Below are 21,114 nucleotides of genomic sequence, written 5' to 3'. Positions count from 1 at the left end.
TCATTTTGGTAGGAAAACCTATCTCACAATACAGGAAAGTGGGGGATAAGGGGACAAGCAGGGTGGGGGGGATGATAGAAGGCAGGGCATGAGGAGGAGAGTGCAATTCGAGGTCGACACTCATGGGGAGGGATAGGATCAAAAGAGAATAGAAGTAATGGGGGACAGGATAGGATGGAGGGAAATATAGTTAGTCCTATACAACACAACTATTATGGAAGTCATTTGCAAAACTACACAGATATGGCCTATATTGAATTGCTTGCCTTCCAAAGGGAAGGGGTGGGGAGGGAGGGAGGAAGAGAAGTTGGAACTCAAAGTGTTCGGATCAACTGTCGAGTAATGTTCTTGCCACTAGGAAATAAGAAAAACAGGTAAAGGGGTATAGAAAGCTATCTGCCCCTACAGGACAAAAGAGAAGATGGAGACAAGGGCAGAGAGGGATGATAGAAGAGAGAGCAGATTGGTCATAGGGGCAATTAGAATGCTTGGTGTTTGGGGGGGGAGGGGATAAAAGGGGAGAAAATTTGTAACCCAAAATTTTGTGAAAATGAATGTTAAAAGTTAAATAAATAAATTTAATAATAAAAAAAAAAAAAAAAAAAGAAAACCAGGTATTTTCACCTTTGCCTGTTAAGTTTCAGTTAAAACAATTTGGCTGTCATTTTAAAAGTTGTAAGACTGTTAAGTTATTTGGAATTACTGTTTTAATGCTAAACCTAAAATTGTTAATTGATTACTGTATGTAGAAAGAAAGGAACTGAATGAAAATTTTAGATCTGCCCATTCAGAACAGTCCTCCTGTATGCTTGGGGGTTGGCAGGCCCGGGTGCAGTACCAATCTTCTTTATTTTGTAAAAATTGCTAAGGCCCCTAGGGAACCATTCCAGTAGGTACAGTCATCAACCCTAAGAAAGAAACTTGATTGGCTTATGCAAATTACAAACAATGAATAGGACTTGCTCAGAAGTTGTAATAAATGGAGAGGATTTTTGGCAATTGGTTTTACATCTGGACAAGTTTTAAACTTGAAAAGGAAAGATCTTAATGGAATTCCCTTATGCATATGAGTCCTGGTAAATCTTTATTGCTTACTATAACTCCATGAGAATAGAAATGACTATCTTATTTTTGAGTTAATTTTGCTGTTTAGGCAAAAGACGTTTGAGATCATATTTTTGTTTTGAGTATAGTTGTTTGCATTAAATCAGTATCTGAGAGAAATATCACAAGCTACTCAAGGGGAATATTTCCCACCTGACTATTCCTGAGTCTGGCTATGAAACTGATACTACATAATTGGAGAATTTTACTCTTATCTGAATTCAAACAAAGTCAAGGATGTTGTGTTCTGTCATATTTGCTATGTCACATGTCCCTGTTCGGGCGCCAGATGTTGCGGATGGCCTGCGTGCCTACATGGCACAGGACAAGCGGGAGAAGAAAGACCAACTCCCTTTATTGATCTGGGGGGGGGGGGGGGGGGGGGTATTTATAGACAGAAACTGCAAGCCTATGTGACATTCTGCTAGTCTCCTGCCCTAGTGATTTAATCAGTCTTATCTTAAAGACTGTGGGCCTCGAGGGCATCTATTTTACATATCCCTTGTTTTCTGTAATTCTCTTGTTTTGTCTCAGGAAGACAGCAACATCTGGGGGGCATGGAGAGCCATTCCGGATGATAAATGAGCACAGTCTCAAAGAACAGTTTCCCCGAAGGTCTATCCTGATCTTGTCAACTGCATTCCACCCTGGCCTTCAATACTGTACAACCTGGATGCTACCTAACTTCACAAACTTTTTACAAATGACTTCCCCCTCCACATACTCCAATGACACAGATCTCCTTACTACTGCTCAAACAAGAAGATCCATCTCCCAAACCTGTGCATTTCCATTGGCTGTCACTCATTCCTGAAAAGTTCTGCCTCTTCATTTCTGACTCCTGGCTTCTCTGTCTTCCTTCCACTCCCAGCTAAAATCCCACTTTCTACAAAAACTTTTCCTGGTATCTTATTTGTACATAGTTGCTTGCATGTTGACTCTCCTATTTTACTGGAAGCTCCTTCAGAAAGGGAATTTTTTTTTGCCTTTTTTTGTAAGTCTGGCACCTGGCATAGTGCCTAGCTCATAACAGGCACTTAAGGAATGCTTGCTGACTTGACAATACTAACGTATAAACTCTCTAATAAATCAGAGAAATAAAGATTACAACAATTGTGAGATACAACCATAAAAATAACAAACTTTATAATTCAATCCTGATATGGCTATGGAAAAAAATTATCCTAATATTAGTATGCTAATAACAGGAAAAAGAAATCTGAACAAAAATATTCTAAGCAGTATAATTAAAAAAACAAAAACCACATAGGAAACAAACTATGCACCCTAGAACTGAGAGAAAAGCTCAATAAATGGTAGTTATGCAATGCCACAAAATATAATTACGTCTTAAGAAAGGTCAAAAAAGAGGAAGGCATAGCAATTGATGCAGAATAAACAGAGCCTTGGGAGACAGGAAGTGGAGTTTACAGTAAAGGAGTCTTCAGCAAAGGACATTAAGTCAATCCAGTGAGCAAATAAAGTAAAAAAGAACATGAGGAAACATCATTATCTCAGAAGCCAAGGAAAGAAAGAATATCCAGGAGGTTAGTCAATAGTCACAAAAGATGGAGAAGATAAGAAGAATGAGGACTGAGAAAAGGTCATCAGATTTAACAGTTAAGAAACTGTTGGTAATCTTACAACAGTTTCAATCATTTGGCACACCAAGAAGCCAGAATGAAAGGAGCTAAGAAGTGGTGGGTACTGAGCAAAGAGAGCCATCAACTGGAGCCAAATGTTTCTAAGAATTTCATAGTGAAAGGAAGAAAAGATAAGATAGTAGTAACTTGAGAGAATTGAAGGGTCAAGTGAAGGGTTTGGTTTTTTTTTTAAAGATGTGTTAGACTTGAAGGTGTGTAGGCAGCAAAGAAGGGGACAATGGATAAGAGACTGAAGCTGAGTTATACCAGGCAATGACAAATGAGCTAAGCTTCTGGAGGAGACAAGAAGGCATGGTCTCAATTTGACAAGCAAGGAAAATGATCACTTATTCCTCTGAGACAATAAGAGGAAGAGGAAAGGATAGGCAAGACATGGTGGAGAATATGGAGCAGCGGAAATAAGGGAGCCTAGTAACATAGCTAGCCTTCATATAGCATTTTAAGGTTTCCAAAGCACTTGACATATGCTATCTCAGTTGGCCCTCACAGCACAATGTGAGGTAGCTGCTTTCCCACTTTACAGATAAGGAAACTGAGGCTGAGAGGTTAGCTGCCTACCGCAGTCACATACCTATTAAGTGTGTGAGGCAGGGCTGAACTCTAATTTTCTTTTCTCCAACTTTGTGAACAACAAAGCAGGGGGAACGTAGGAAACAAAAGAACCTATTTCTATCTATAAAAGATAGCAGGGGAAATGTTGAGAATAAAGAAAAGAATCAAATCTAGAGCTGCCTTCCCACTATGATAAAACAAGAAATGAGAACCTATAATTTCACTGGTATATGAAACAAGCATTTGAGAAAACTCACTGTACCAAAGCAGGCTGTTATCTCCTCTGTAACTCATAGTTCTAGAGAGCTGCGTAGAAGAAAAGAGATGTGGCTTTGAGAGGGCAGGTGATTTGAACCAGGTCACACAGCCAGTTAAGTGTCAGATGCAATTTGAACCCAGGTCTTTCTGGCCCTGAGAATAGGTCTCTCTATCCATGGGATGAAAGAAGAATGTAAAACTTAATAAATCTTATTTTTTTTTAAATCTTAAATTTGACCCATCTTTCCAACATGTTAATATATATTTGGATCCCAGTTACGTTATCCAATGAGTAAGATAGTCATTCCAGCTTTGCCTCTTCTGAAAATGTGGTAAATATGCCATCAATGCCTTTGCTGAAGTTATCAGTGAAAATATTCAACAGAACAGGGCAATGGACAAAGCCCTAGGCTCCTGAACTATATGTAAGGGTCTTAGTACATGCTGGCAATAATCCAATGATCATAATTCTTTGAGTCTTGTCAGTTAACCAGTTGTGGTTAACTACAAGGCCACTGGAAGAAGCTGCCAAATAGCTTGCTAAAACTTAATCTCTGCCTTTCAGAATATTTCTTCCTTCAAATATCACATATTCCCCCCCCCAAAAAAAAAAAAGCCTTATATCAAGCTAAAGTGGATTCCCTTCTTCCTCGAATCTCCCTAGATTTTAACTGGCCATCATATTACTCTCCTAAATAATCTGTTTCCAGTTTCTCTTAACTGCAATACAATCTTCACACCACTCCTAGATTAGTGTTCTTAAAACTTCCTTTGCCATTGTCATGAATTACTTACCTGTGTGCATGTTCTATTTTCACCTCATTCTAAAATGACATAAACTCCTTGAAGCCAGAGACTTTATAATTTTTTAATATTTGTAGCCTCGCAGCCTAGCCCAGTGCCTTGAACACTGTCTTGAACATTCATCTCCAAAAAAATATGTGTATCTATAGCCATAGATATAAATACACACATATATAATAAATGCTTATTAAATGAACAAATACAATGTAAAATATTCTTCAAATATTCTGACAACTCTTACAAAAGAATGTACTGGTGGGGTTTTTTTTTGTTTGTTTTTCCAAGAGATTTACAAACGAAAGCAGGAGAATGAAAGATTATCGGGACTGTTTCTATTAGGGACTGGAAAACCTAACAATTACAGTGTGGAAAGAGTAAACAGGAAAGTCAGAGGGGAAGACTAATGAAAATGGAGCAGGTTCCAAATAAGATCTCAAGATTAAAGGCTGAAAGGTAGTTAAGTAAAACGGTAACTGGTAAACGTAGAAGGTATTTGTAAACAAACTTCTGTAAACAAATATCTTTCCAAGTTTCAGTTAATAGCCTTCTTCTTTGAGCAATGTTCTGGATAACAGAATTCTAATTCTACAATCTAAAAGTGCCTGTCATTGCCTCACACCCCAAAGGCAAGGTAAATCTCATCTTTTCTTCAGCTCCTCCCAAAAAAAAGTCTCTCTGAGTCCTGATTTTGCTATTCTTGTCACTGTTTTTGTCCTTAACTTCATTTTTAAACTTTTTCCTCCCACCACAACCAATCACTAATTATGTCCTAATGATTCTTCATTTAAACTCAACAAATATTTATTACTAGTCACTGAGGATACAAGGACAAAATGATACAGTTCTTGTTCTCATGTATGTAGAAAATCAGTCTGTTTATCCTCAAATTTATTAAAGACAAATCCATTCTTTTGCAAAATAAATTTTTTTACTTTATTGAATTGTTCAGTACTTGTTCTACACCTATTACTCTTAACTTGTGCTAGGCAGGATGGGGAATTCTAAGGTCCAAGTCTTTAAAAACTTTCAGTTTTACTGAGGAATACATAAATAATTATAATAGAGAGCATAATGTCAAAATGGAAGTGGCATATTAGTTTGTTGACAGGAAAAACTACTTGATACCACAGGGCTTTAAAAAGACATTGAAATCAATTTAAGTATTTGTTACAAGTTAGAGCTTTTGGAGAGAGGCAATGGAGAGGACAGTGAGTGGTTAGTAAATTGGGCTTTTGTTGATAAATCAATTGGTAGTAATGGAGAAGTAAAAAGGGCTTCAGTGAAACATATAAAACCAACTTAGAAAAGGGAATTTCTGAAAAGTACACAGACAAGGAGGGCAGGGTGGGTACTATTGTGTTACCATTTCATGTGCACTTTAAAAAAAATCAAGATGCATGTTCTCGTGATTCGGTTTTGTATCCAATCCTTTTTCTGTTCTATGAGGAAATATTCAAATTTATTGATCTTTTAAGATTATAACAAAAAAGGAAAAAGTTGTAAAAGGCATATAAGCAATATACTCATTAACCAAAACTCTCAAAATTCATAAAATTATAATAGCTGCTTATAGCCAGCCTATCTCTAACAGCCATCCTTCTCTCACATTTCCAATCTGCTAAAACTGGGTAATGAAACAGAAAAATCTTGGGCCAAAAAGCCTGAGTTGCAAAAATATAAACAGGTAACTTTCACAAACTTCCTTATTCTTAAAATCTAGCCCATAAAGTTTGTTAAAATATAGTATGGAAAAGTTTGCAACATGTTAAATTTACTTTGAAAAAAGCAAAGCTTTATATAAAAACTTGATGTCCTCCCTAGAAGTATCATAACCTTAAAAGTAGTTTCCCCTTAATCTGAATTGTTGTCTGACTTTTAGAATGAAATTCGGGAAAAAAGAATAATATGACTTCAAGCTCCTGCATGCCACTTGAAAGACAGGTCAAACAAATGCTGAATAGAAGGCAGTAAATTTAACACCATTCATCTCCATAAGCCAAGTTCATGTGACAATAGCATGAACAGTTTTATGTCTTCCTGACTTAGGCCTAACCGAGCAGCAAAATTACACAACTAATCTTTTAACCTAGTATTAAATAAAATATCTTTTGTAAATACACTTTTGAGAGGCACTGTAAACTTGGATTCTGAGACACTTGAGAGTCAAGTCTTGCCTCTGACTCACAATGGCTGTGTGATCCAAGGCAAGTTATTCAACTTCTACAGGCAAGTCTATAACACAGAAGTTCACCTCTCAAGACTAAGTAACAAACTGCAGATATGCATCACATACATACATACATGTACACATACATACATACATACATACATACACACACACACGCTTTAGGGCATTTAGTATAATATATTTTTAAGTATTTAGAAAACCACCAACATTCTATACAAGTATGTCACTATAAGCAGCCAAGAGAACCAATTAAGGTGTTAGCTACTGTCCAATAAATTTGTACTCTTACTACCAAGTCATTCTCCCTAAATGCTGAATACATCTTTCCTTTTTTAACTTGAGAATTCCAAATTTCTGTTTCAATAAATAAAACCTAATCTGTCTAGTCTGATGTGGGGACAAGATATGCCAAGTAACTGAATTTTCCTGATAACTAAATATAATTAAATAATAATATGGCCTAAGACACTAAAACTTTTATTTCAATAATTTGATGGAAATCATTCTAAAATGTTTATTTCCTTATCTTGTTAAATAGAACATAATTTAACCTTTTCTGGATCATCATTATGGACTTAACTGTCCTGTCATATAATACTCAAGCACAAAGGGCTACCTGCATAAATACCTAATATCACAGAGAAGTGTATCTCAGTCTACTTTTTATATATTTTTTTCAGTCTTGTCCCAATCAGTGTCACTTCTAACTACTGTCAGTCTCTATCAATTATCCCTCTCTCCTGTTTCTAATCTATAAACTGAAAAAAGCAAGCTTATTAGAATTCTGGGTGAAAGAGTAAATGAATGGGGCATAAGGGCTATGGCAATTAGTTAAATGTATGAATGAGCTTTAATAAATCAATTTTGGTCACACAGAAGCCTTTCTTTGCTTACTTCCGGGCAAATGGCTAAATGTCCTATAGATAAGATATATGCCAGTGTCAGGGAGAGAAACTGGTTCCAAGATTTTGCAGGGATAGGCAACTCCCAGATTAAGGAATTCTCCCTACCACTGAAGGTCTGCAATTTATAGTCTTAGAAAGTGATATGGAGCACTTAGAAGTTAAATGATTTACCCAGGCCAATTTACAGTGATTTACACAGCCAATATGTCTTAAAAATGGGACTTGAACCTAGGTCTTCCTGGCTTCAAGGCTGGCTTTACTGGTTAAACACCACCACTTCTCTACTATCATATTCATTCAGTTTATTCTCGCTGGACAGTTTTAAAAAAAACAAACTAAACAATTAAATTTATTTGCTAATACCTTCTTTTATTTAGGTCTTATATTTGCAAAGTTGAATGACTGAATTATAGTTATATATGTGTATCTGAATGGAACCATCAGCACTAATCAAATCTCATTAATCTGCTTAAGAGTTATTACTATTCAAACAAAAAAAGTATTTTTATTTCTTAATTCAGCTAATGTTTTATTTCAATAGGGAATGGGTCAATCTTTCTCAATTAGAAAGCAAAGATTTCTAGCAGTAGATATACCAATACATAACTAAAGGAAAAGGTTAAACAAAACTATTAGCATTATTATATTTGCTTAAGGTTTTTTTCCTCACAAAAACAGAAACATGGTCATAAAAAAAAAAAAAAACACTTACCCCTATGCTGATATCTAGTTCATGAGTGTAAGGAATTTCAGATGTGAAAACAACCTCCAAGATGCAATATCTGCAGCTTTAAAGTCTTAGAGCAAATGTATTGGTCTTCTTTAATATATCACAATCTCTTCTGGATCATTATTATGAACTGCATTTCAATCTGACTTCCTTAGTAATACTATGCATTATTCTGAGATGAAGTAAATAAATTTTACCAGTATGCCAAAGGGGTCCACCAAAAAGATTAAGAAACCCAGTTAGAGATCTGCCTGAGATGCAGAAAGGCTAAATGACTTGTTCTTGGTTAACCATCTAATAAGAGTCAAGGGTAGGAAGACTTGAATCTAAGTCACTGTGACCACAAGCTGACCCTCTCTACCCAATATACCAGACTGACTGTAGGTGTTCTCTTTCAGAAAAAAAAATTCAAGCAGGAAATGCCACCTGGAGACAGATACCTTCAACACACAATTCAAACGACTAAAAAAGAAATTATGTAATAGAATTTACAGAAATTACAAAACAAAAATAATTAAGTTGTTTTATCTGGTCAAAATGGTCATAATTCTAAGAAGAAGACGTTTCAAAATGTTGCTTAAGATCACAAACATTACTAACAAGAACTGCTTAGGGATGTTTTATGTTTTAAGCATCCTACATTCCAACTTCTTTGCCATAATCTTACTTAGTCATTTCATTCATTATTCACGAGCTCAAGGAAAATAAACCTGAAGAAAAAATATCATTATATTACTTCCTGATCATGAAGATCAATATGCTTATTCCCAAATTACTAAGAATGGAAACTAAAAAGCATTTAAGGAATACGTGGTTGCTTTAAAAAAAAAAAACTATTTGTTGCCATCACAAGATGTCCAATAATGAAAACAAAATAACCACAAGATACTTGCTCCTCAGTACTTCTGAATATAACCAGATTAACTGTCACTCTCAAAAATACTTTGAAAGAAACTCCCCAAAGGTGGTGGATCCCAAAATATCAAACGGCTAAGCTTAGATGCATAATTATGTTACATACAAAATATAAAAACAGAAGTAACAATGCTGCTACTAAATCATATGCAACACTAATATTGTCAGTCACAATAAGACACTAATTCAAATAAATAAATGATTTTCATGATCATAGAAAGTACCCGAAAACAGCAATACTAAAGTTTTCTGCTATTTTTATTATTTATTGGAATTGAAAAACCACATATATTTCTAATTCTCAACTGCTCTCTGAGTTATAACAACCCTACCAGATCACCATACTAGAGGCCATTTTTAAGCAAATTTTTAAAATAACAGGCAGTATTTGAAAAATGTTCTGACAAGTTCTACATCTGAAAGAAATACTTTTACACGATCAGATCCTTAAGGCCGTTCCTTTTGAAATATATTTGCACTCAAGTCATTTGAAAAAAAGTTTACTCTTCCTCATGGATTGATTTCAGTCTCCGTTATAGGGAAAATAATACAGCCAATGGACACAAATGGACACACGCAGACACACACACGCCAACCAAGTCTCTCAGGACTACGTCTATGCGGGAGACAGAAAGACAAACAGCCTCCTCGGCGCCCAGGACAGCACCGCAGCACCTCGCTTCCCTAATAGGGATGGAAAGCTCAGGCCTCCGGGAGCCTCCAGCTGACGCCAGGGTTCTCCACGCCCCCCCTCCCCCTTTTTGACAGGATCTTCCGAGGAAGCAGCTCCGGGCGGCGCTGGGGTGGGGGAGGGGCCGTCCGGGGCGGGCCTCCCCGGGAGCGGGCGCCCCAGCAGCCCAAGGCACCTTGCGGGGTCCCCTAAAGGGAGCTCTGCCCAGCCGCACGCGCATCAGCGCGGAGGCTCAAAGCGGCGTCGAGGAGGGAGAGTTGGGGCCGTCGCCTTCCCGGGCTCCTCCAACTGCAGGCTCCATTTCCTGTCCCTGGGGTGACGACCGAGTCACCTCGGGGAGAGAGGTCCTTTCCCCGGGCTCGCCGCCAGCCTGGGCCCCCCGATCTGCCGGGCGCCGGAGCGGGGCTGGAGGTCCGGAGCGCGGGGCACTGCCCTCCCCCCACGGGCCCGGGCGAGCACCCACCTCTCTGCAGGAGCTTCAGGTCGCCGTTCTCCTCTCGGGCCCCGCCGGCCTCGCCCGCCCCGGCGGCGGCGTGCCTCCTCCTCTCCTTCTCTCGCTTCTCCTTGGGTCTCCGAGGCTTGGCGTTGGCGGCGGCCGGGGCCGGGAGCAGAAGATGGTGGTGGGGCTGAGCTGGAAGCAGCGTCGGGGACAAGAGCAGTTTGCGGGGCAGAGGTTGGGGAGAGAGTGAAGAGGAGGAGGAGGAGGAGGAGGAGGAAGAGGAGGAGGAGGAGGAGGAAGATGAAGAGGAAGACGAGGAGGAGGAGGAAGTGGCGGCGGCGCCCGCGGGAAAAGCGAAGCCGCCGGGAGGGGCGGCGGCGGCCGCGAAGCTCCACAGCGCGGGGCTGCCATGGCTCGGAGGCGCAGGCGGCTGCTGCCTGCTGTTCCCGCCGCCGCCGCCCCCTTCCCCGTTCACTCTTCTCGGCGGCTTCTTCTCCTCCGTCCGGACCTTCTTGGCCGACAAGGAACAGGACGGGTCCCGAGGAGAGGGAGGCGGCGGCGGTTTGCAGAACGACTCTTTCTCAGGGGCGGCGGCAGCGCCGCGGACGGGGCTCAGCGGCTCCGCCATTTTGCGCTCCTGTTGTATTTACTCTCCCTCTGCTCCCAAGTGCAGAGGCGAGAGGGGCGGGCCATCATCGGGAAGGGCGGGGAAGACGGGGAAGGGGCGGAGCGGAGGAGGGGCGGCTCGGAGGCGTTCGCCATAGGATGAGCGGCGCCGAGGGATCCCTCCTCTCGCCAATCAGACTCGGGGACGGGACCAGGAGGGGTGGGACCGAAGAGCGGAGAGGAGAAGTTGAGTGGGCTTCTGCGGCCCGCGGCGCGAGACGGAGAGAGGGCGGGGAGGCTGGCGGGGATGGGGGAGAGCCGAGCTTGGGGCCCCGCCCGAGATGCCCCCGTGCGCCTCTCGGGCCGTCCCACTACTTTTTCCCCTTCTCTCCTCCGCGTCATTACCTTCTCTTCCTGTTCGCTGGGCCCCTTCCGGACTCGCTGGTCTCTGACGTCTTCATTTCGGGGATGTTCGGAGGAGGGAAACTGCGGGCGGAGAGTGAGTCGTCTTTTCGGTTTAGGTTCTTCCGGGAGGGAGGAAGGGACCTCGAGTCCGAGTTTTTGGCCGAATTCCGGGCCGCTGCCGCCGTCGTCCGCGCCGTCCGCCTTCGGACATCACTTCCCCGCTCGTCCTGAGGGCTCTCCTCGGAAGCTGGGGTCAGTCAGCCTTTGGTCGTCCGGCCTTTACCAAGTGCCCCCTGTGTGCCGGGCCCTGGGGTCTTTCTCACCCATCCGGACTGGGTGCTGGCTTATGTAAGACATTTTCTATTACAAATGTCCCGTTTCAAAATATTTTTTTTCAATTAAGAAACAAAGGTGTTTTCTTTTCCTTTCCGAATCATCGCGGTCGATTAAAAAAGTATTGTTCAAATAGCTTCATTGTAGCCGAGTCCAACAGAAAAGCCGTTGGCATTAAAAAAAAGCCAGCTTATCGATTCGTCTGAAAAACTGAAGGGTTTTGAGCAAAACTGTTCTTCCGGGGTGACTCTGTTTTTGAGTACTTTACTGAGTACCCAGGCTGTCTTTGTAGACTTTGTATGTTTAGAGGGAAAGGGACTCGAGAAATAAGTGATTGGGTTGTAATAGCTGGCAATGCTAACAGTGATCGTTGCCGTTAGCTTGTGAAACTGACTAAAGACGTCAGAATGAAGGTGTCTGGGAGTGGACTGCGGAGTCCTGCTTGTCAAAACGAGAGGACTTGTGAACAGAAAGAGGGACTTTGAACGTCAGACGTTAGGATCGGCTTAGGACACAAGCAGGGAAAATGTCGGGAAGACAGATTATAGGGTTGTATGCGTCAAGACGAGATGCTGAGACGTAGATTTAATTAGGACTGAAAGTACTCGATACGCTTAAACTCTATGGACATGAAAGTTGGGGAGCCCTTGAGATCAGACTTGGCCTCAGTGGGAAGTATTATTGCCTCCCCATTCCTGTAACCTCAAGAAGTGGGAATTTTAAGATTTTCTTTCTACACTTAAAATGCCTCTTAAAAATTTGTGAGTGTCCAAGAATGAGCATAATATAATGTAAGAAAAACACTATTTGAAGTCAGTTGAACTGAGTTTAAAATTCTGTCTCTTGTGCTTTACTTTACCCCTGTGACCCTGGACACGTTACTTCTTAGTATCTCAGTTTTCTCATCTGCAAAATGAGGAGGTTGCAACAAATAATTTCCCTATTCCAAATCCTATGTCACTTGGAAAGCCTAAAACTTGAAATAAAAACCTCCGCTTTGAGTCACAGCTCTTCCGCTATGAGTTATCGGAGATCTCTGAGCTAGTTTCCCTTTCTCTAAGTGGAGGTGATATTCCTTATACTCCCTCCCTCACACAAGTACTTTCCCTTTCTTTGTATCTTCAGCAGTTAGCAGGGCCTGCGACTTGGACTAAGGAAAGGCTGGGTTCAAATCCCATATATGTGGCCCTGGGCAAGTCACTTAAGCTCTCTTGGCTTTATCTGTAAAATAAGGGTAATAATAAGACCTAACTCCCAGGTTTGTTGTGAGGATCAAATAATGAATAAACATACCTAAAGCCTGGACATATGTTTTTGTTACTTTATTAGCGAGAATAATATTCACAGCTATTATTTATATAACCTTTTGAGGTTTGCAAAGCACTTTACAAATATTACCTCATTTAATCCTCACAACTCTAGAAGGTAGGTTCTGTTATCCCCATTTTACAGATAAGGAAACTGAGGCACAGAGGTTAAGTGACTTGCTCTGGGTCACACAGTTAGTGTCTTAGTCTGGATTTGAACTCAGATCTTGTTGATTGTATGTCCATCTATCCACTGTGCCTTGTACCACAGTGGATAGTACTTTAATTCTGAGGAAATCACATTATAAAATGTATACTGAAAAAATATTAGTGATTGCACAGCCCATATTTAGAACAGCTATGCACATTCCTTCTCTTAAGATAAATTGAAAATAGTTTTCCATTACAGTTAGCATTTGTGAGCTGGGGTTTATCTTAAAACAACATCAGTATAATTCCTTAAAAAAGAAAGATTATAAAGATGATTTTCATCCTGCTGATGTAATTATTTAACAAGTAGAAAATACATTTTGTAATCAATGTAAGAAGAATTTTAAAATAATTCTGAACTATTTTTCCAATTGCAAAATATTTATTGGTTTTGTTTTCAAATCTTTCCAATTAAGAAAAGTCTAAAGTTTTAAACTATTGACTAAGTGGAATTCTCCCAAAGTATCTTCCACATACCTGTAAGACATCTTATTTTACTCCTGCATTCTCTCATCTAAAGTAAGTGTCTGTTGAATGGGCCAAATAGAAGTTTCAGAGTTGCTCTGAAGACTTTCCTGAGTTTTTTATTAACTGTTCAGTGCTTCTGCCACCACCACTACACCTGACCACTGGGAGAAACTAATTTCTATAACTATCCTGTAATAAACTCCTTTTTACCTTGGTTCGTTTGAGACTAGGTTAGAATATTTCAAAAGGAATTTTTATAAGAAAGCTAATGGAAAGCAAACAACATTCCCCTACTCCTTACTGCCCCTCCCACACAAACTTGAGGGGGAAAAAACCTGAGTTTAAAAAAATAGATTTCTAATCCTAACTAATATTTAACCAAAGATCATTTCAGCAACTGCTGATTACATAGTACCCAGTTCTCAGTCTCTTTCCTTCTAATCAAAAGATTCTGCATTGGATTATATATAATGTTTGCTAGAGAAATATACTTCCATTTTTATCCTAAGCTTATTTAGGATTGGTACTACTACTAGCATCTTCAAGCCTCCCTGTACCTGTTGGCATTATCATTCTGAGATTTGGTCCTTAAAGGGTCCTGGGCTAGGTTTTACTTTTTTATTTCTACCTATGTTGACTCAGCTTCTTCCTGGTCTCTGGCACACTGGTTAAGACATTTCCCATCTACTCCCAAAGTTCCATTTCTTTCTGTTTCTTCACCTCTACTCCAGATCATCTTTACTGATAAACTGATAAACAGCTTCAGTCTATTCCTTAAGATTTCTATGTTCCCATGATCCAGTAAATAAATAAGCCCTATTCTCCTCCAAGTTATTTCTCCAAATGTTCATATCCTCTACTGATTCTCATACATTAGGTGACAGAATTTGAATCCATAAGCAGATATGCTTTGGGACTAAATTGAACTTAAGACAAATGTCAATTTGACTCACATTTGGGTTCAAAAGATAACTGCATAAAGGTGGGGGTACTGAAGCACTGCAAACAGTGTTGAACTTTGCCAATATATTTAGCTTTGCCAAATTACTTTTTTCTTATTTTTAATCTTTGTTACAAGGAATGACTTTAGGAGGTGGGGGAATATATTGCGGAAGTATAGGTGATATAAAAACTAAGCCATGCCTTTCTTAGCAGTTCATATGAAAATGATATAGGGATCTATCTGACTGCACTGTAACGTAGATATAATGTATAATGTAGATGTTTTCTTTTCTGTAGTAACTTCTGTATAGAATGATGGAAGTGAGAATTCCACTCCATTTTGCCTTAGATATACTAAACATTGAGGATTATGTTGAGCCCTGGGCTCTACGTTGTAGGAAAAACGTTGACAAGCTGGAGTATTCTGAGAAAAGAGGAGCCAGGATGGTGAAGGGACTTGGAAATCATGTCATGAGGATTGACTAAAGGGTGCTTCACCTGGAGAAGAGAGGATTTGGGGGAGGCTTGGTTATTATTGCCTTCAAATATGTGAAGAGCTGTCATGTAAGAAAGTAGATTTGATTTACTCTTGTCCAAGAGGACAGAACTAGGACTATCACATGGAAGTTACATGGAATCTCAATATAAAAAGGATTTTCCTAACACAGTTGTCAAAAAGTGGAATTGACTAGCCTAAGAGCTAATGAATTCAGTCACTAGAAATCTTCAAACAGAAGCTGAATGATCAGTTACTTGTTGAAGATGCTGTAAAAGGCATGCATACTTCAAGTAGTGATTAGATTAAATGGCATTTAAGATTTCTTCCAAACCTGGTTCTTTAATTCTGTTTTATGAAGAGGAAAAAAAAAAGACTCTAATATCTTTAATAATTTTTTTTTCAATTTTCAGTTAGTCCAAACTCAAGTATTTTGCAGAGAAGGTACCAATTTGCTTGGTAGAGGGAGTTTACTAATCTGGGACATGACCTTTACTAATGAAATCAGGGACGGCTCCTGTCCCTATCCCTACTCAATGAAAAACATAGTTGAGTTCCTGAGTTACTATAGCTTTCAATACATGATTGCTAATTTTGGCTAGAAGCAGATGAAATAGCTCTGTAGTTGTCCAAGTAAGGAGAAATTGTTAATAATCTAAAAGTACATATACATAGCAAGAAAATGCAGCAATATGTATCCATATGTGTGCTCTTCAATTCTCTCCCTCTCTTAGCTTACTCATAAACTAATACAATCCAATTTAACAAACATTTCTTAAGTGCCTACTATGGTTAAGGAACTGTGTTGGGTTTTTTTTTTTAAATGAAATTAGATATAACATCAACCCTCAAAATTACAAACAAATCATAGAGAAAAGATGATGTGAGGTAGGTATAAGATACGATACAAATAATGGATACAAATAACCATGATATTAAGGCAATAGATATAAGGTTCTTAGATGTAGAACTGGAAGGGATCTTAGAGATCTTCATTTTGCAAATGTAGAAAGAGGCCCATGGAAGTTAAAAGACTTCTCCAAAGTCATTCAATTAGGAAATGAAAGAGCAGGGATTCAAACATAGGTCCTCCAAATCCAGACATAATGCTTTTTTCCATTCTTATCACACTGCCTCACTCATTCCTTTAAGAAATTTGAGAGAGGAGTGATCACTTCTGATTGGGGAAATCAAAAAACCTTCATGGAGCAGGAAGCACTTGGGTTTGAGCCTTGAAAGAGGTGGAAAGTTCTAGAGGTTAAGTGACTTGCTTTCTTTCTGGGTACCTAATCTCATCTCTTTCAGAACAATCATTCTGGTCAGTTGTGAGTTGTGGGAACCTTTCTGGGCTTCATTTTTTCATCTATAAAATAAGTGGACTAGCTGGCTCCAAATATTTGGGGACATGCTACATCTGACATATAGTTTTTTTCCATGCCTTTTGGCAAGGTGTTTAGGACTAGAGGGAAGACTTGGAATTGTTTAATTCTGTTGCTACTTGTTGGGGAGAACGAGCTGAAATAGCAGGACCATGGACAAGGTTATGAGGCTGTATAGCCCTGGCATAAAGGGATCATTCACCCTCTCACAATTTATCATAGACCCTACTTTAAAATTAGGCCTCAAAATAAAATGTTATAAACTTTAATAGGCTGTTCTCTCAACTGAATGCCCCGCCATTAGGTGTGAGATTCTCCTGTCTAGATTTAAATTTTTGTAAAACAACTCTATAAATCAAAAAGAATATAGGAATGCACTTCAAAGAAAACAATGATGACCTATCTTTTTGGTAGGCCACTGTGATGACCCCTCTCACAGAATTTTTATGAAAAAAAATTTCAAAATTGTGATATAAATGTGAGCTGTTATTTTCTCCATGTCTCCTAGACATGCCTGAACGATGAGCTCTTTCAAACTTTCTCTATTAACTAGGAAGTTCTTTTAAGTATTGGATTCCAAAGAATTGTCTTGAAAAATACAATACAAAATAGAGAGCTAAGAAATCAATAGTATAAGCAATCTGGAATAAATTCTAAATGTAGATAATCAGCAAAGCAAATAATTAAGCACAGTAATTGCTGTCAAATTTGAAAGCAGTATTTGCTTTGAATAGTAAGAAAGAGTAGGGAAGTGAATAGTAGCAGACTTTTTTCCTAACATGAGTATTCCAACCCTGCTTTTTTTTTTTTAAATCATTCTCTTTTAGTTGTGGGGAGAAAACCACCAAGTTAACATGAAGTTAGGGTAAAAGGGGAGAAAGAAGGAAATGGAAGCAACCATCCAAGAGAACTTGTAAAGATATCAGTCCATGTTTGTTTTTTAAAAAGATTTCAGCACACTTTTTTTAATTTCAGTTCACTTTTAAAATTTTAGGTGAGTCATTTATATGACTTTACTACAGTAATATGGTGGACAGGCTGCTGGTTTCCATTTCCATCTTGCCTTAGACACTTTTTAGCTGTGAAATTCTCAGCAAGTCACTTAACCACCCTGAGCCTCAGTTTCCTCATCTGTAAAATGAGGTAGATTTTGATGACCTCTAAGGTACCTTCCAACTCTAAACTTATGATCCCTTATACTTAATTTAACAAAAAATAGTTTTATTTCTGCTTTGACTTTAAATTTTGTTTTGTTTTTGTTGTTAGGAGAGTCCTTCAAGACTCAACTCAAATTCCATCTCCTATAAGAAGTCTTTCCTTATCACCTCACTTCTAGTACCTTTCTTCTGAGATTATCTCCCATTTATACTTTATATATCTTCTACGGACAGACTTGTTTGCATGTCATCTCCCCCATTAGAGTGTGAGCTCCTGGAGGGATTTTTTTTTCTTTATATCCCCAAGAGTTAGCACAATTTCTTGTTGATGTTCTTGCTGGTGTGGTTGTATAGCAAGGTAGAAAAATAGAAAGCTGACATAGGTGAGGCAGTAATTTGAATGTTACATTTTAAAGCCAAGAAGGGTAGAAAGTTGGCAGAGGGGACGGGAGGAGGAAGGGAGTGCCCAGAAAAAACCAGTAAATTAGAACCATCCTTGTATGTTTTCTTAAGTCTCCTTCCTGTGGCTGATTTTGCTTCCAGAATTCAAATATGGGAGACTATTCCTACTTTACTCTAACAAGGAGAAGCCAAAAGCTCTAAAAATGGTTTTTCTATCTTCATTCCATCTGGAACTCCATTAGAAAGGAAAACAGAACTTCTATATTTCTGACTACTGTTGCTGGTGAAGAGTTATAAGAACAAGTTTTAGAAGCCAAATCAGTGTAATTTAGCTAAACAATAACCAAGAAAAATAATGTAAAGGAAAAATGGAATCTACTTAAAGTCTATATTTAGAGAGGAAAGAGGAATTAAAATTTTAAGTGATCCAGTGGATAGAGTGTTAGGCTTGGAAACAGAAAGGCCTAAGTTCAGATTCTGCCACAGATACTCACTAGCTATGACCCTGACTTACATCTCTTAGTCTTAGATTCTTCATCTATAAAATGGGAATGATAATAGCACCAACCTTATAAGGTTTTTGTGAGGATCAAGTGAGATATTGCAAAGAGAATTGCAAATTAAAGCATTATGTAAATCCTAAGTATTCTTAAGTAAAAGTTAGGGACAAAGAATGGACCTGTGGTTTCATAGGTGTAGGGAGAGAAACTTCCTCTACCAATGCAGATTGACTAGAATTTATAGTCTTAGAAAACTGCCTACAACACTGAGAGCTTAAGTGCTTTGACCAGAATCTAAAGGCTAGACTGTGATAGAGGTGGGAAGTGAACCTAGGTCTTCCTGATTCAGAGACCATCTGTATTATCTGGGATTCTGTAATGTCTCTCTAAGTAAACGATAAATTTAGTAATAAGAGATTATTACATCTTTGTAATGCTTTGTATTTGTGGAAACATTTACAGGTACATATCTCACTTTATCCATATAGCAACACATATCAATTTAGTAAGAAAGATATTTTCATTCCCATTTTACAGATGAGAAAGCTGAGAAAAAGAGAATAACTTGACCAAGGATGAAGAGAAAATTATTCAGAGTTTAGACTAGAACGTTTCTACATTTCAAAACAGACTTCTGTGTGTGGTGAGCATTACTTGATGATCTAGAATGTGTAGATAATACAATTTAAAAATAGCTAGCATTTTTATATCACTTTAAGGTTTGTAAAGCATTTTAGATGTTATCTGATCCTCACAACCACCTTATGAAGTAGGTGAATATTATTATCCCCATTTTACATATGAGGAAACCAAGGAAGAAGAAATGAGTATACTAAAACCAGTGAATCATGTCTAAGATTTTGCCAATACATGTCTGTCCCTCCTTTACCTTATCCCCCAAATATTAGGCAGTAATTCAGGGTTGTAACTCATGAAGAATGCATCCACTAAAGAGGGATTGTGGTCCACCTAATCCAATACAGTAGGTAATACTAAAACTATTTTTCTTAGCTTTGGAATGTACTTTGTGGTGTTTTTACAGTGAATTTATCTTCTAACTATATTTATTTCAGACTTAGATTTAGATCAGTTACATTTGCTGAACTCACACGAACTGATTTATAGGGGGCGCACTATAATAGAAATATCCTGGATAACAGAAGTTGACCTGGGATTAAACATTTGCCATCAATAATTAACACTAGACTGATCAAAAGAGTTTTCTATACAGCAAACTCTTTTCCTTCTCTCTCAGATTAAATTGCTAGTCTCTCGATTTTACTTCCACAGTATCTTTCATCTGTCCAATTCAATAAATTATCAGTTTGTATCAATGGAAGACTGTACTGCACATTATCAGCCATGGCTAGAAAAGTCCTCCAGACTCACAGCACCACCTTGTGGTTTAGACACCCTTAGGAAGAGTAACAAACTTGGGGTTACTAGGAGGACCTTCCTCTCCTTCCCCCACTATTCTAGTGAGGTCAAATTTCCCATGGCTCTATACAACCCTTAAGCCTCAATTTCACCTTATGCTTTGGAGTCTCTGGAAGGGTAGTTGATTTTAGACAACAACCCAACATTCCAGTGAGTACCACTTCCAGTTCACAATCCATAAAGGCATCCTGACTTCTGGGACAGATCTAAGAGCTCATATTCTTCATGGGGAAAAAAAATGCACCTAAAGATGCTAGACAAGCAAACCTTCCACCTCTTCCCTCCCTACCATCAGACCATATATTAACCTGATTATTGGGGCAGGGTGGGGGGAGGGAAGGTAAAAGAGATGGGTTTGGACTTGTGATTTCATCAGTGTTTGTAATTCCTAGTGAGGAACCCTGTTTTATTGCAGACTGGAAATTATTTTTCAATTTATAATCCTACAGAGTTGCCTAGTACAACACAATCACAGAGCTTGTATCAGATGATCTTGAGCTCAGATCTTCCTAATTCTAAGGCCAGTTCTCTGTCCACAGCATTACCCTGATTTACCACCTGAATGTATACCCTGTATCATGACTTTAACCCCTTGTACCTTTTCCAGCTTCAGGTTCCATGTGTGCAATCCTCTTCTCTCCAATGAGTCTAGATATTCTGGGACTCTTAAACCTAGCAATTACTAGGACCTCAGTCCCCAAGTAAAATTCTTCAGCAGTCCTTTGGAAGTTCAGATTCACGTGTTTCCTTCTTCCAGGGTTGAGAACATGCCTTAGCTCCTACCTGTCTAGGACTGAGTGCAGGCATTCTCAATATTCTGCTATTTCTCCAGCTATTACTTATCTATCAGGACAGGAAGCTGCCATCTCTGCACCACTTGACCACATGGTTCTTTTTCCATTGATGCTACATGGTGGAGATAATGTGGTTCCCATGTTCTTTGCTCAAAGGCAGACATCAATGGCTCCATACAGTTTAGCTCTACTGAAAAGCAGAAAAGCCTCATCTCAAGATGAAGACTCTTACAGGGTGATTGTTTCCACAACAGTCCATCTCCTAGAATTAAGAGTCAACCAATTCATCCTCAATCACTGAGACCTATCAGCTATAAGATACTGAAGGACATATTCCCTACCCTCATAGGAAGATACTATCAAAAGTCCCCCCTAAAAGTTCATCCTGTTGATCAAGAAGTCCTTTGATCAACCTCTCTACATATGTA

The 21,114-nt window shown here is 39.0% G+C and overlaps 1 protein-coding gene across 1 annotated transcript in view; it reads right to left on the bottom strand.

Moving 5' to 3' along the window:
* Window positions 1-10,950, bottom strand: part of RSBN1L (round spermatid basic protein 1 like) — an 84,618-nt gene extending 73,668 nt beyond the window's left edge. The window contains exon 1 of the mRNA XM_072653175.1: window positions 10,275-10,950. Coding sequence (XP_072509276.1) covers window positions 10,275-10,878 — 604 coding nt within the window. The 5' untranslated portion in view covers window positions 10,879-10,950. The remainder of the gene's footprint in view (window positions 1-10,274) is intronic.
* Between the last annotated feature and the right edge of the window lie 10,164 nt (window positions 10,951-21,114).

This window comes from Notamacropus eugenii, chromosome 3 (assembly GCF_028372415.1).
Source record: "Notamacropus eugenii isolate mMacEug1 chromosome 3, mMacEug1.pri_v2, whole genome shotgun sequence".
Lineage (NCBI taxonomy): Eukaryota > Metazoa > Chordata > Mammalia > Diprotodontia > Macropodidae > Notamacropus > Notamacropus eugenii.
This window is presented reverse-complemented; position numbering and strand designations above follow the sequence as displayed.